The sequence below is a fragment of the Crotalus tigris genome, unplaced genomic scaffold (genome assembly GCF_016545835.1).
Source record: "Crotalus tigris isolate CLP2741 ecotype Arizona unplaced genomic scaffold, ASM1654583v1 scf7180000017605.3043972, whole genome shotgun sequence".
Lineage (NCBI taxonomy): Eukaryota > Metazoa > Chordata > Lepidosauria > Squamata > Viperidae > Crotalus > Crotalus tigris.
The window spans coordinates 1,388,035-1,403,106 of record NW_024096508.1 but is presented as its reverse complement, the minus strand read 5'-3'; the positions used below and the strand labels follow the sequence as shown (position 1 = coordinate 1,403,106).

Here is a 15,072-nt window from a genome sequence, read left to right as displayed (position 1 = left end):
TTGTTGTTGATGATGATGATGATGATTGGAACTGCCTATATTCACAGATGCCATCTTAATAATTCTTAGGTCCTTTGTTGGAACTTTAGCAACTCTGAATTTAATAATATTGGGTACCACATCAAAACATTTTTAAAAAACCTTGTATGCTTGAGCAGAGAATGGATTCCAAGATCTAAAAGCTAATTGGGGCTGTTTTACAATCTGAGTTGAATCTGCCAATGTTTTGATAAGTGAGAAATGTGTATTTTGAAAACTGGAGTGTGTGATGCAGATCTGGAGAAAGACTGCAGTAACAAAGAAAAATTCAAACAAAGAAAAATTCAAAGCAAACTTTGCTCAATCACAAGTATTGAAGATGTAATTTTCCAATGATGTTTGTAATATACCTTGAAGGATTAGATGAGGTTCAATCTTTTCCAGCTTTCTATCTCTGATAGTAGTTAATGAGACACTTTTGTAGGAGTGTTCAAACAGAATAAGATACGATCACTAGAAGGAAAGTGTTTATGCATATGTATAGGAGATAGATATTCAAGCAAGCTACAGTCCAGCTCATTTGAAGGGCATCAAGTTAGGAATTGTTGCAATCGCTCCTTAATAGTGTCAACAACCCCAAATTGCCTGAAGTGTGTTCATTGGTCTGTGTAAGGAGGTTTAATAAAGGATGACACTGTCATCCACATCACAATAAGACAACTGCTGGATTTTATTGGTTATTTTTTAAAACTTGAGCTGCAATCTTGGGTATATTTACTTTGGAGTAAGCCCCACTGGCCTCAGCAACATTTACTCCCACAGACCAATGTACAGAAGCTACTGGACAGACAGGCCAGTTGTAGTTAATTCAACAGCAATTCAACCTGTGAAATGAGCGGGTTCATTGGCAATGTTCATAACTGATCCACCTTTTGATTTAAAGATAAGGAAAGGTAAGTGGGACAAAGAGGTGCCAGGAGTTTTTTGGGAAGAGACACAGAACAAAACAAAAAACTTCACTTTTCCAGGACCACAGAAATTAGCATTAAATACTCAGGGGTGAAGTATGTCCTTTCAGTTCATGTTCAACAACCATATTAATGTAAAACTATTATAGGACACTTCAGACAAAAATGTTTTCCTTTAAAATTTTTGTATTCAATTCCCCCCCCAAAACAAGGACTTTTAATTATTATAAAGTTATCACCCAGAAATCCTTCAATCCCCCAACAGTACCTAACACGGTTTAACAAATATTTTTTTAGACATAAAAACTCAAAGTTCCAAAGAAATGAAAGGAGAAAAGGGAGAATTTTCAAAGAGACTGTAAACAAGGGAGAAAATAACAGATGTTTTGCTGAAGCAGTCCAGATATCTAATGAGTTCATTTTAGGGCATTTGAAATGATGGGAGGTTAGTTGCAAAGTCACATTGTGATGTAACATACAAAGTTTGCAACAAATCTATTTGCAACAACCTGGATAGTATTTTATCAGGGAAATAATTTCATAAAAAGGGAAGAAAAAGCCAATCCAGCTTTATTGAGAACTAAGCAGATAATTCTAAACAATTTATATTTGTAAGATTCTTTGTGAATCCAACATTAAAACTGGAAGGTAAGAATTGCATTCTAAGAGTAAGTCAGTACTCTATATGTAGTCCTCTCTGGTGGGTTTTGGGCAATGGTGGGATTCAAATATGTGAATAATTGGTTCTCTGTGTGGATGCTGCTTCTGGAAGTCAATTCTGGGCCTGGGCAACAAAAAATTAGCTACTGGTTCTGCTGAACTGGTGCAAACTGGCTGAATTCCACCACTGGTTGTGGGTAAACAGTATAGTAGCTTCCAAATTGGAGATTCTAACTTTCTAACAGAAAACTAACTCATGTCTATTCTTGAAAAGTATCTATGTCTTTCAGAATATACATACATACATACATATATATATATATACATACATATATATACACACACACACACACACACACACACACACACACTTAAATTGACATTCTTGTCTCCATATATTGACAAGCCCTAAACTGTTCATTAAATTTTTAAAAAATGTAATTTGCCTTGTATAATTTTTATATTTTTTTCTGAAGTTCTGTCTATTTGTGTGGAGATCACTACATTCCAATCCCCCATCAAACATCAATCTTCATTTAAGCCCACTAGTCTCCCACAAGTCCCTTATAGAACAATATTTTATCTTCACTTGGGACATAAATTCCCAATATTAGAGTCTTAGACCCAGGCAAATTAATTTCTACCCCAACAAATTTACCATGCTCATCAGTCAATACAAGTTCTGGTTTAGTTGACAGTTATGACATCACAGTGCAGGCTTACTCAAAGGAGAGCAGAACAGGAACAAAGCAAAAAACGAAGAGGGAGTTTATTTGGTATAGGGTTTCCTGCCTAAGCAGAGGGTTGGACTAGATGATCTCCAAGGTCCCTTTCTTCTTCTTCTTCTTCTTCATCATCATCATTGATCATCGCACAGTCAGCCAGATGTTCAGACTGGATTTGGCATTTTTGTCTACTTATCGAGTCCTTACCAAGGACCTGGGATAGGCAGATGTGGATGTTTGATGGTATTACAGATATCATCGCAGGATGGAAGCAGTTCCTAGTAAGGCTGCTTTTTACAATTGACTAATGGCGAATTTGTCAATGCCAATGGTGTTCAAGTGGTGCTCCAGTTGTTTTGGGATTGCACCCAAAGCGCCTATTACTATTGGTACTACCCTTGCTTGCTTTTGCCACAGTCTTTCTATTTCTATTTGTAGGTCTTTGTATTTTTTATCTTCTCCAGTTCTTTTTTCTCTATTCTGCTGTCTCCAGGCACTGCCACGTCCACTATCCAGACTTTTTTGTCTTTCTTATTGACAATTGTTAAGTCTGGGGTGTTATGTTGCAGGTGCTTGTCTGTTTGAATTCTGAAGTCCCAGAGCAGTTTAATTTCATCATTTTCTATGACTTTCTCTATTTTATGATCCCACCAGTTCTTGCTTAAAGGCAAATGATATTTCTTGCACATCTTCCAAGGCACCATTGTTGCTACTTTGTCATGCTGCTGTTTGTAGTCAGTCTGTGCAATCTTCTTGCAGCAGCTTACCAGGTGGTCCACTGTTTCTTCAGCTTCTTTGATAGGTGGCACTTAATGTCTGTTGCTGTCTTCTCAATTTTGGCTTTGTATGTATTTGTCCTTAAGGCTTGGTCCTGTGCATCCAGAATTAGTCCCTCGGTCTCTTTCTTCAATTTTCCTGCTCTTAGGCATTGCCAGGTCTTGTTATTATCTGCTTTCCCAGCTTTTAATGTACTGGCCATATAATGCTTTGTCTTCCCATGCCTCTATTCTGTTCTTCATCTGATCTTTCTTGTAGGCCAGTTTGGTCTCTCCAGTAGTCAATAAGCCTTCCTGATATACTAATTTCAGTGCATCTTCATCATTGTCCTTCAGATATTCTTCCAAAGCCATTTTTTCTTCTTCAACCATCTGATGAACTTGCAGCATTCCACTCCCACCTATTTGCCTTGGTAGGTAGAGTCTGTCAATGTCACTGCATGGATGAAGGGCATGATTCATTGTCATTATTTTTCTGGTCTTTCTATCCATTGCTTTTAGTTCTGCTTGAGTCCAGTCCACTATTCCAGCTGTGTATCTAATGACTGGAATTGCCCAGGTATTGATTGCCTTCATGGTATTTCCTCCATTGAGTTTGGACTTTAAGATCTTCTTCACTCTCTTGATGTATTCACCTCTAATCTTTTTCTTGACTTGAGTGTGCTTGATGTTGTCAGCTTGAAGGATACCCAAGTATTTGTAGTAATCTTCCTCATCCAGACTCTTAATGTTATTTTCATGGGGCATCTTGGTTCCTTCAGTTTTCACTATTTTTCCTTGTTTGATAGTAAGTGTGGCAAATTTATCTAAGCCAAACTCCATTGCAATATCTTGGCTATATATACGGACAGTGTTGAACAGTGATTCTATTTCAGATAATGTTTTTCATACAGCTTCAGATCATCCATGTAAAGGAGGTGGGATAGTCTGGCAGATGTTTTTGATGTTTGATAGCCATGTCCTTAGTTATTGTTGACAGAGGAAACAGTGCAATAACAAATAGTAGTGGTGATAATGAATCTCCTTGAAATATTCCTCTCTTGATATTAACCTCTCCCAGTCTCTCACTATTGATCTGTAACTGTGTCTTCCATTGTGCCATCGATCTTTGCACACATTTTCTGATGTTTCTACTGACTCCTGTTATTTCTAGGCACTTGATTATCCAGTCATGTGGCAGAGGATCAAATGCCTTTTTGTAGTCAATCTATGCCACATTCAGGTTGGTCTTCCTTTTCTTGCAGTTTTCCAAGATCATTTTGTCTATTAGGAGTTGATCTTTTGTTCCTCTGCTATTGGGTCAGTTTCTTTTCTGCTCAGATGGAAAGAGATTGTTTTCAAGTAGATGCTGTTGTACTGCATCAGCTACCACATCAGTTAGCAATTTGAAAGTTGTTGGTAAGCAGGTGATTGGCCTGTAGTTGCCTGGTATTGCCCCTTTTGCTGGATTTTTCATTATTAGGTAGGTTTTCCCAGTTGTTAGCCACTTTTCAATTTCTCCTCCTTGTAGTATATTGTTGAACTGCTTGGCAATGAGTGGGTGTATAACAGTTAGATGTTTCAACCAAAACCCATGCAGTTCATTTTTACCTGGTGCTGACCAATTTTTGATCTTCCTTGCTCTTTTTTCTACCATTTATGTTGTTATTATTAGTTCTTTCATTTCAACTTCTATTTTATTTGCATCCACCTCTTTTAACCAAGCCGCATCCTTGTTGTATTTCTTTGGGTTCTCCCATATCTGCTTCCAGAGCTGCACTGGTTCTTCCTTGTCAGATGCTGACTGATTCATTGCAGTTTCTCCATTGATGAATTGGTAGAAATATTTCTGATTGGATTGAAATGGGAGGTTCTGCCTATAATCTACTGATTTTCCTAGCTATAGCTGTTATTTGCTGCTTTATTATTTCTAGTGCTTCCTTGATCTTTCTTGTTTTTAAGTGGTATTTCTTGATTAGGTATTCTTTGGTCTTTTTGTTCTTCAGCTTCTTTTCTTTCATCTGTTGTAGCTTGCTTGCATGTGATCTTAACTTGCTGATCTTATTTTCTAGTCTAACCTTCCATTTTTGTGGTGCACTGTTTGTTTTTCTTCTTTGTTGAGAAGTTATAACTGCAGTTGTTAAGTTATAACTGCAGTTGTGCTGTACATTAGTTGGTTTGTTTCTTGCAGTGAATTGGTGCTTATACTTGATATTGATTCCTGCACTGCCAACTCCCCCTGGTTTGCCTCTACATTCTGAATTACTTCTGGCAAGGCTTTGATTTCTTTGCCCTGGGTAAACCTTTGCAGTTCACCCAATTCTGTTTTTGTGAATACTTTATTTCGTATTATAAATCAGAGTTGATCTACTAGTCTCTGTTCTGTTATTTCTGATTCTGGATTTTGTTCTTTCCAGAACTGGTGCATTCATTTTAGATGTCCTCTTCTTGTTGGACTTGATCTGTAATAACATCATTATTTCTTAGTTTTCAATCACTATGTATTTGCAATAGATAAACACCTTTTCTTCCAGTAGTTCTGCAGCTGCTGGCCCTGGTTGCTCAGAAAACAGTCCTGAGTCCTGTAACCCATTTTTTACCAGATATCCAGGAACTCCAACATCTAGCATGGACCTTGTTAACCTGGGTGACATCCAAGCTGGTATGGCTTTCTGAAATTTACGTCTCACCATATTTTTTTTATGGGAGAGACACTCTTTGTCTGACTCCTCTGATGAGATCTGTCCAGTATGGTTGAACCTCTAACATAGCTCTCATCTTCCTCAGAGTACACAAGCCCCACAACCACATCAAGTAGTGCCTCACTGGGGGATTATTATTAATATGCTATCCATCTGACCAATAAGGTTACTCTGGGTGCCTTACAAACTACAGAAAGATAAATATAAAAACAATTAGAATTAAAAGAGTTATATAAAAATTGGAACCAATGAGATGGGCAGCACAATGGTGAGATGATCTTCTCATCCTGTCAGCCATCTCCAGCAAGGAGTGTCCCCATCAGGACCTCAAGCCAACAGGCCAAATCACATTTTGAGATCAGGAGGACAAGAGCAGATTTAGCCTCCATCAGTAGAACGTTACACAGGGCAGGGGCCACAGTGGAAAAGGCTGTTGTCCTGGATTCTGCCAGGTAAAAGTCCTTAACAGATAGTATTCACAACAAGCTCCCTCCACTGATGAGTGAGGCAGGCTAATCCCTTTGTAATGAGATGGCTCATCAGGTACTCTGAGTTCCTTTAACATTATCCCTGTTCCTCTAGTGATCAACAGAATAAACAGTAGAAAGAAGCAAAGCTTTTGGAATTGCATCTCCTATAAATGACACTGCACTGAAGACTGATGAATCCAAACAAAAATACAACATGACCACTTTCTCCTCCAGTGACTTTTTTTTACAGACGTTAATATGACTTTCTGATGCCTACTGAATATATGTTCACTTGCCATCTTTTGAAATGATGCAGATGATAATGAAAACAATCTTTTTGGGCAGTCCTTGTTGACATCGTTCTGGAGGACTGCTGGAGTTAACTTACTCTGACATTACTTAGCAAGACTGCTTCTGCTGATTAAGGATGGTGATTTTCTTCCTCTGCTCTGATTCTGAAGAAAATCCCTTGTTTCTCCTCCTTAAACTAATATTTTGGGTGGCATTTCTGGGGTGAATAAAATTCCATAATAGGAACAATGGAGAATTCATCTCAGTGCAAATTAAATCTTGGGATATGATTGTTGTTGTTTTTTTAAAAATAAAAACTTTACAGTAAAAGGCAAAAATATCAATGTTTTAAACCAACTTTCCTCAATATGAAATCTTCTGGATACATTGAACCGAAGGCTAGTTTAAATATTCCAGCAGACTATGACAGTGTATCAAGATGCCAAGATACAAAAAGAAGGCTTAGTGAAGAAATATTGGCTCCGGTGAACTTACAGAAACATCTTATTATAAATTGCATCTCTATGTCAGTTCAACATGTTCTGAAGTAAGTCATAATTCTAATGATATAAACTGTCTAATAGGTTATAAATAATACTGTTATGGAGCTTTGTTACAGGCAAATCAGGCCCTCTTCAAGGGTGACACTCCAAATTCTTCTTTGTTACCTTTCAGAGATTTATGATTACATCTACTCCTATCTGGAATGCCTGCAGAATGCTGAGCAAGCTGCTCAAGACATCAGCATGATGGTTGGGAAAGTTAATGTCAAGTTGGCCATCAATATTTTGGCCCAAGAGATGGTAAATGAGGTAAGGCCTGTTGCATAAAATCAACAGCATGGTGAGTCAAAGGCTTTATAGCAGAGGTCTCCAACCTTTTGGGCACCAGGGATCGGTTCCATGGAGAGAGGTTTTTCTGTGGACTGGAGGGGGCGTGGTTTTGTGGGCTGCCTGCATCTCATGGATGGGCTTTGCTTTTTTGTGTGGACCAGTTCCTGGCATACTGTGGCCTGGTACTGGTCCATGGACTGGGGGTTGGGGACCCCTGCTTTATAGCACACTTTATCTGGAAAACTGTTTTCATCACTCTTGCACTGATCTTGTACTAACTTCTTTTAGCACAAGAAGCTTCCTCTTAGACTATAGAAAGGGTAAGAGATTGCCATTGAAAATGGCAGTTCTGTGTTTAGCTTCTGCTTTTCATTCATTTAATAGAATACAAATAGTCCTTGATTTACAACCACCACTTGAGCCAAAAAATACTGCTGCTGAGACATTTGTTAAGTGAGTTTTTTCTTGCTGCAGTTATTAAGTGAATCACTGCAGTTGTTAAGTCAGTAACACAGTTGTTAAGGGAAACTGGCTTCCCCTTTGACTTTGCTTCTCAGAAGATCACAGTATAAGTCAGCAGTAAACCATGTTTACTAACTATGGTTTACTACCATTTCATCATACATCCCATTCAGTCAAAAACACGTCACATTATAGATTACCATTATGTGAAAATCACAGCAATGAATTAACCAGTGGAACAGCTTGCCTTCATCCAGGTCCTTCATCACTGGAGAGTTTAAAGAAAATACTGGACAGCCACCTGTATGAAATGGTATAGGGTCTCCTGCTTGAGCAGGGGGTTGGACTAGAAGACCTCCAAGGTCCCTTCTAGCTCTATTCTGATTCTGAATCTATGAGGCCTTTTATATTTTAAACATTTTTACATAAATACATTCTAGTTTTTAGAACTTCATGTAGTGATGCCCCCCGCCTGCCAAAAAAACCCCTGAAGAAATTGAAATTGGATAAAAAAATCAAACAAAAGAGTTCCCCTGATCTGGTCCTACAAGTGATCAGAAAAATCAAGAAGTATAAGAGGATATACATGAAACCCACTAGAAACAGTTAATTATCTACTTGCCCAGGCACTTTTTCAAATACACAGACAAGCAAGCACAAAGGATGCTATTAGAGATCCTTGTTTTAAGTGTCAGGAGTAAGAATATGTCTGGAACATGAGCAGCCAGGAAAAGGCTGAAGTTAGATACAACCAACTACAATAGTCCTTGACTTAACGACTACAATTGAACTCAAAATTTATGTTATTAAGTAAGACAGTTGTTAAGTGAATCACTGCAGTTGTTAAATAAATAACACAGTTCTTAAGTAAATCTGACTTTCCCATGGACTTTGCTTTTTAGAAGGCCACAAAAGGTGATCACATGACCCTGGGAGACTGCAACTGTCATAAATATGATCAGTTACCAAGCCTCTGAATTTGGATCATGTGACCATGGGGATATTGCAACAGACATAAATGTGCAAAGAAGTCATAAGTCACTTTTTTCCATGCTGTTATAACTTTAAACGGTTACTAAATGAACTGTCATAAGTCAGGGACTACCTATAACAGAATAACAAAGTTGGAAGGGACTTTGGAGGTCTTCTAGTCCAACCCCTTGCTCAAGCAGGAGACCCTATACTATTTCAGACAAATGGCTGTCCAATCTCATCTTAAAAACCTCCAAGCCCTGTTCTATCCAGTTCATGTTAAAATATCCCCTCCTTATTAATTGAGAGCTAACCTCATTTTAATGGTCTTGAAATTATTGGCTGACAATAATTCCTATTTTTTCTCCACCTTTGTAGGAAGTGCCTCTGAAAATCAGTGTCCAAGCCAGCATGATCCTTCTAGCTCTGGCCAACTCTCATTTCAATGACGTCATGTACGAACTTCAAAGGAATATGAAGACTGGGATGCTCCCGCACCACATGGTATTGACCACTCTGGGAAACCTGGCATCTCACTATGGTATAGCATCCTCTAGCAGTTCTTCCTTCACTGTTGGGTATTTTGTTTCAAGCAGGAACTGAGCCTTTCTCTGTAGGGCTGGAGAATTATGGTAGTGATCTAACACAGGGCTTTTTAACCAGTGGTATGGGTACCACCTATGGTACATTGGCACCTGGCAGGTGATACACGACCATCCTAGAAAGGTGGTAGTGGGGAAGGGGAATGAAGTGGGTGGGCAGGCAGATGTCTTGCTCGGCTGTGCTTTGGGGGGCACTTTTTTCAGTGCCATTGTAACTTCGAACAGTCACTAAGAGAACTGTTGTAAGTCGAGGACTACCTATACTTTATCACTTTTTTCCTTTTTTTGGGGGGGGGGTCATCAAGTTTTTGACACCTTGCTGGGCGACTGATGGTACTTGGATATTGCCATATCCTAAAAGTGGTACAATGGGTGAAAAGGCTGAAAAGCCCTGATCTAATATGCTGTGCAAACTGGTCCCAAGGAATGATCTGAATCAAATTCTATGAGGTACAGCTTATGAACGAGCCACCTTTCAGTAGAAACACTGAAATTTCACTTAAACCTCCCCCCGCCATAAGAGTCAAATTCAGAGTGATATAGACCAAATGGTTGCTCAACATTTATGGAATAACAGAATTAAAATTAAAATTATTTTGACTAAAAAGTATCTATATGTATAGGTCAAACATTGAAGCCAACTATGCAATGTACTAAATCAAAAGGGAAATTCTTGCAGCAGTCTTTGTCATTCTAGACCCTGTTTAATTTCTGGATGACTTTTCTAATTTCTCTGTAGCCTTTTTATTACTTTCTCTAGCCTTTTTTTCTTTTTTTCTGGCTCTTACGATCATTATTTTAAAAGCATTGATTCCTGGTATTTTCAAGTAATTAGTTAATTTTTATGGGATGTCAGGTAGCAACATTTGAGTAACGACCAAGGACATCATCAGGTTTGAGAAGACTCTAGGCAACGTGACATCAAGCCTCCAGCTCTGTTCTTCTATTTCAAACTGTCAAGAATGCTACTCCTCTTTTTGGGTGGCATGCCTATTTAATATTTAATAAAAAAATGGATTGGGCTTTTAAATCTCTTTTAAATCTCATATCTTAAGAATTTCTTTACTTAGGGTTTGGAGAAAATATTACAAAAGTGATTTTAAAGTACCATTATGGGCCGTACCTTGGCATGCAATAGAAGGAATAAAAAGAGGGGTTAAAATGGATATGGTGTCCTATAGACAGTTACTTAAATGGGATGGACAAAACTGGCAGTTAAAATTACGGGAAGAGTTAGCACAAGAAAATATTATTTATTCTTGGTTCCAATATAGGCAATTATTAGATAGATGGAAGATGGACTGTAAGGTGGGTTTTCACAGAGAAGATGAAAATCTTATTAAGCAAGTGAAGGATCAAAGACAAACCCACATTAAGAGGATCTATGGGGTTTTAGTTGAATTGGATTCAGAAACGGAACTAATTAAAGATTGTATGATTAGATGGGCGCAGAATTTTGGTGAGCCAGTTCCATTGGACACCTGGGAAATTATTTGGGTGAGAAATGTCAAATTTACACAAGCACAGAACTTAAGGGAGAATTTTTATAAAATGTTTTATAGATGGCACCTTGATCCACAAAAAATGTCTTTTATGTACCCTGACTTACAACCTAAATGTTGGAGATGTGGTTATATGGATGCTACTTATTATCATATTTGGTGGTCGTGCAGAGAGATAAAAGCATTCTGGATTAAGATATGGTGGAATATCCAGAGAATTTTTAAAAGGAGGGTAAAATTTACTCCACAATTATTTTTGTTAGGTATAGTTACTGATTGTGACACAAAGGAGGTTATATTGATGTTAAACTTGATAACAGCTGCGAGGCTGTTAGTAGGACAATATTGGAAGAAGGAATCTTTGCCTACATTGCAGGAATGGTTTCTTAAAGTGTCTCATTTGGCGGAAATGGCAAAGATTTCGGCTTTCTTAAAGGGACAAACGCAAGAGAAATTTCTTGCTGTTTGGGATAAATGGATAAAATTCATACAATTTAAATTTGATATAAAAAATATTATATAGTTTTTTCATAATTTTTAACTTTATATATATATATATATATTTTCTATTTTATATTCTTTTTTTATAAATTTTTTTAACTTTTTCTTTAATTAAGCCTATATTCTGCTCTGGGAGGTCCTGGGGGGGGAAGGGGGGTTTGGGTAGGGGTGGGGGAAGGGGGGTTTTGTTGGGTAATGTTTGTTTTTTATTTGTATATGTTGTTTTTTGTTTTTGTATTGTTTCTTATTTTTTGTAAAATTTATAAAACTCTTTAATAATAAAAAAAAAAGAATGCTACTCCTCCTCCTCACTCTCACTGTCACCTGTCAATATAAAAAGAAAAGGTCATGGAACGATATAGCAGTTTAACACATATTGTATTTATATAGCCTGATAGTTGGCTGAATCAATTAGCAAATGCCTTTGAATGGGCAACTAGCTGGAAGAAGTTAATTGGGATAAGGAGAGGCCTGCCTCATATTTCCCATGGTTATCTATGGAGATTCTCGGTCATCCAGGTCATGGTTGTCCCAAAGGTGAACCCAGAGCTGAAGAAGCTTCTTGGATGAGAAATGAAATGTCTTCAAAGAAAAACAAGAAAGTCCAGTTGCCTCGTGAAAAAAGCACCTTTGGGATTTCCCATGGTTGCTTCGCTCATCTAACACACATATGTATTTTTTTTCATTCTTGCAGCACTTAAGTGTGTCCCATTTTTGTCTTTAACTTTTGTGTATATAAGAATGATTCTAAGGATGCCCATGATAAGCCATATGAAGGAAGCGGTGTGTTACGGTAAGTGAGAACATAATTTCCCTTTTTCATTTAGCCTATATGGCCATTTCTTCCTTAAATGTTAAGGTGCATCCTTTCAGATTTGGGGTCTACCATTAGTGTTAATTCTCCATTTTAATCTATTTACTCTAATAGCTAATGGTTAATTAAAAATAATTAACCTGACTTTCCCTCCAGGAACTATTTCAGACTTTTGAGTAGCAGAAGTAGAATATGCAGAATTTAAGGAAAATAATCTAGAAGAGAGTCTGTTAGGACAGGGGTCCCCAACCCCTGGTCTGGGGACTGGCACCAGGCCGTGACATGCCAGAAACCGGTGTGTGCAAACAAGCAAAGCCCCAGGATGCAGGCAGTACATGGAACCACACCCATTCTGGTCCACAGAAAAACCTCTCACCACGGAACTGGTCCCTGGTGCTCAAAAGGTTGGGGACCTCTGTGTTAGGAGGCAAATTAACAGTTAGATGGGTCTATAGACTCTTAACTAACTCTAGTAAAGGTACGGAAAATGCCCTTCATTTTGACTTGTCCCCCAGTGACAATTTGGCACTCTTTCAGAGACATTCCCGTTATATTCCTGATCTCATCCATCCATTCTATTGGCTTCCTGTTCTTCTACTGCCCCCAGCCATGACAAGCATAGCCATTTGTTCTAGTCTTTCATCAACTTGTACCACATATCTAAAATGTGTGAATTTCTACTTGATAATCTAGTCTCTATTAGCTTAACATACATTTAAACAAAAACATACAATGGGGTGAATTTTCAGACTGATTCAAGCCTAATCAACCATTCCTTTTTGTCTTGGTTTGCACAGTCTCATGCTGGTCTGGGAGCATCTACGTAAGATAAATACCAGCATTGAACAGCCATTAGCAATATTAGCAATATGTCCTCTGCCTCATGCCAGCAGGTTGCCCAGATTTTAATTTGTGTACGTGGAAATGAAAACAACAAAAGCCCAAATATTAAGATGCAAATCAAATGAAAAAAACTGGAGAAAAAGAACCTTGCTGCAAGAGAAGGCAAATAGTTAATAATTTAGCAATGACATTTAATATTGTATATTTTGTTGCCTTATTGGTGAAAGGGTCAGCATGCAAATTTGAATGAATGAATAAATTAATTTCCCTGGTTATCCTATTGTGAATGAACTACTGTACGACACAAAGTAGTTTTTTTCCTAGAAAATCACCTCTCAGGCATTTTGCTTCTTTCTGTTTCATTCACAGTTATGGAAACTTTCTGTACTGCCATAAACTTTTACTATAAAAACTGGAAAATGTGCTCATTCCCCAGAGAGACTGAGGCCCATCTCTGTGCTCCTGTTATCCCCATCTATCAGTGTCTGGTTAGTGATTGGATGAATGACGAGGAAACAAAAGTAAGGATCTGTCCAATTTATCTTTAGTTCTCTTTAAAAAAAAAAAAAGTGGGTAACCCTGTCAATTATATGCGAATTGGTCTGTTATCAGTCCTGGGAAAATTTTATGCAAGATATTTAAATGAAAAATTAACCTTTCTCTTTGAGATGACACAAGTTAAGTGCTGCACTTTTTAATTTATATTACTGTAAATAATATAAAGAGAAGGGAAGAGAAAAATAGGGATAGGAAAAAGCAAAAATCACAAAAGCAAGCAGAGGAAAAAAGAGAACCAGAAAAACACATTTTTTACATAGGCAATTATTTAGCGTAACTTTTAAACACATCCTTAAATTGTCAATTTACTGGATTATAGCAAAAGGGACTCATGGCTACACAAAAGGAACATGAAGTTAGAGCCATCAAAAGGAAGTGGAAAAAAATTTCTCCACCCCAATATACTTTATTGTTTTTTCATGCCTGTTTATTATTAGCATTTGTAACTCCAGTCAGCAGCTGATTTTCCCTCTTGTTTTTCCTGGGGTCTGAATCTCTGTTCCTCACCAGAGAGCAGGTTGTGACTATCAAGACTATTGGATAGTCAGTCACAAATGAGTGCACGGCAATATCACAATTTATTTATTTATTTATGAGACTTATATACCGCTTTAAGTGCAAGCACTCTCTAAGCGGTGTATACCAGTAAGCAATGTATATATATATTTACATTGCTCCCAACAATCTGGGTCCTCATTTTACCTACCCCAGAAGGATGGAAGGCTGAGTCAACCTTGAGCCAGTGAGATTTGAACCGCTGACCTGCTGAACACAGTCAGCTAAAGTGGCCTGCAGTACTGCATTCTAACTGCTGCGCCACCTCTGCTCATAAATTAAAAATAAAGGGAGATAGCATTGCTGTTGTTCTGAACAGATGCCAGGAAGAGGATGGACCGAGAACATTTCTGTCCCCTTTTTTACAAACTCAACTTCCTCCCCAAAGAGCGTGTCTTAAAGTCGCCAAGGTTGAGGACCCCTGGTGTACACTGCAAAAATCATAACAGAGAGCCTCACAAATATTTTGGTATAATTTGAAGCGTGTATCAAGTGGCAGCCTGACTGTGTTTTCCCAGATCTCTATGCAACAGCTCTTGCCATGACGTTCTTATGATTGAAGATGTTTGCTTTCCTGTAGGTTAAGGAGGCATCAGTGAAAGCCCAGTGGCCAATGCTAGGGGTGCTGGTTCGTCGTACTGAGCAGCAAGATGAAATTATACAGAACATTCCCAAAGTCCTTATGGACAGCAGAGTTCTTGACTCATTCTACATAGCCAAAGTAAGCACTTCCAGCTGTGAGGTGACCAGGGCATGAGTGACTCTCTGAAGCCCCCCCCCCAAATCTAGGAACAAACACAGCTGGTGCACCAGATGATGCTATTAATTTTACTTTAATGGTGAAGCTATGCATGATTGCTCCAATGTACATTGCCTAATA

The 15,072-nt window shown here is 38.1% G+C and overlaps 2 protein-coding genes across 2 annotated transcripts in view; both read left to right on the top strand.

Moving 5' to 3' along the window:
• The first annotated feature begins 5,715 nt into the window (after window positions 1-5,715).
• Window positions 5,716-14,777, top strand: LOC120297540 (maestro heat-like repeat-containing protein family member 2B). The gene is made up of 5 exons (XM_039320266.1): window positions 5,716-5,749; window positions 7,226-7,362; window positions 9,196-9,358; window positions 12,117-12,215; window positions 14,773-14,777. The coding sequence occupies exons 1-5, from the start codon at window positions 5,716-5,718 to the stop codon at window positions 14,775-14,777; spliced, it is 438 nt and encodes a 145-aa protein (XP_039176200.1).
• LOC120297531 (maestro heat-like repeat-containing protein family member 2B) overlaps window positions 14,668-15,072 on the top strand; it is a 51,400-nt gene continuing 50,995 nt past the window's right edge. The window contains exon 1 of the mRNA XM_039320257.1: window positions 14,668-14,913. Coding sequence (XP_039176191.1) covers window positions 14,806-14,913 — 108 coding nt within the window. The 5' untranslated portion in view covers window positions 14,668-14,805. The remainder of the gene's footprint in view (window positions 14,914-15,072) is intronic.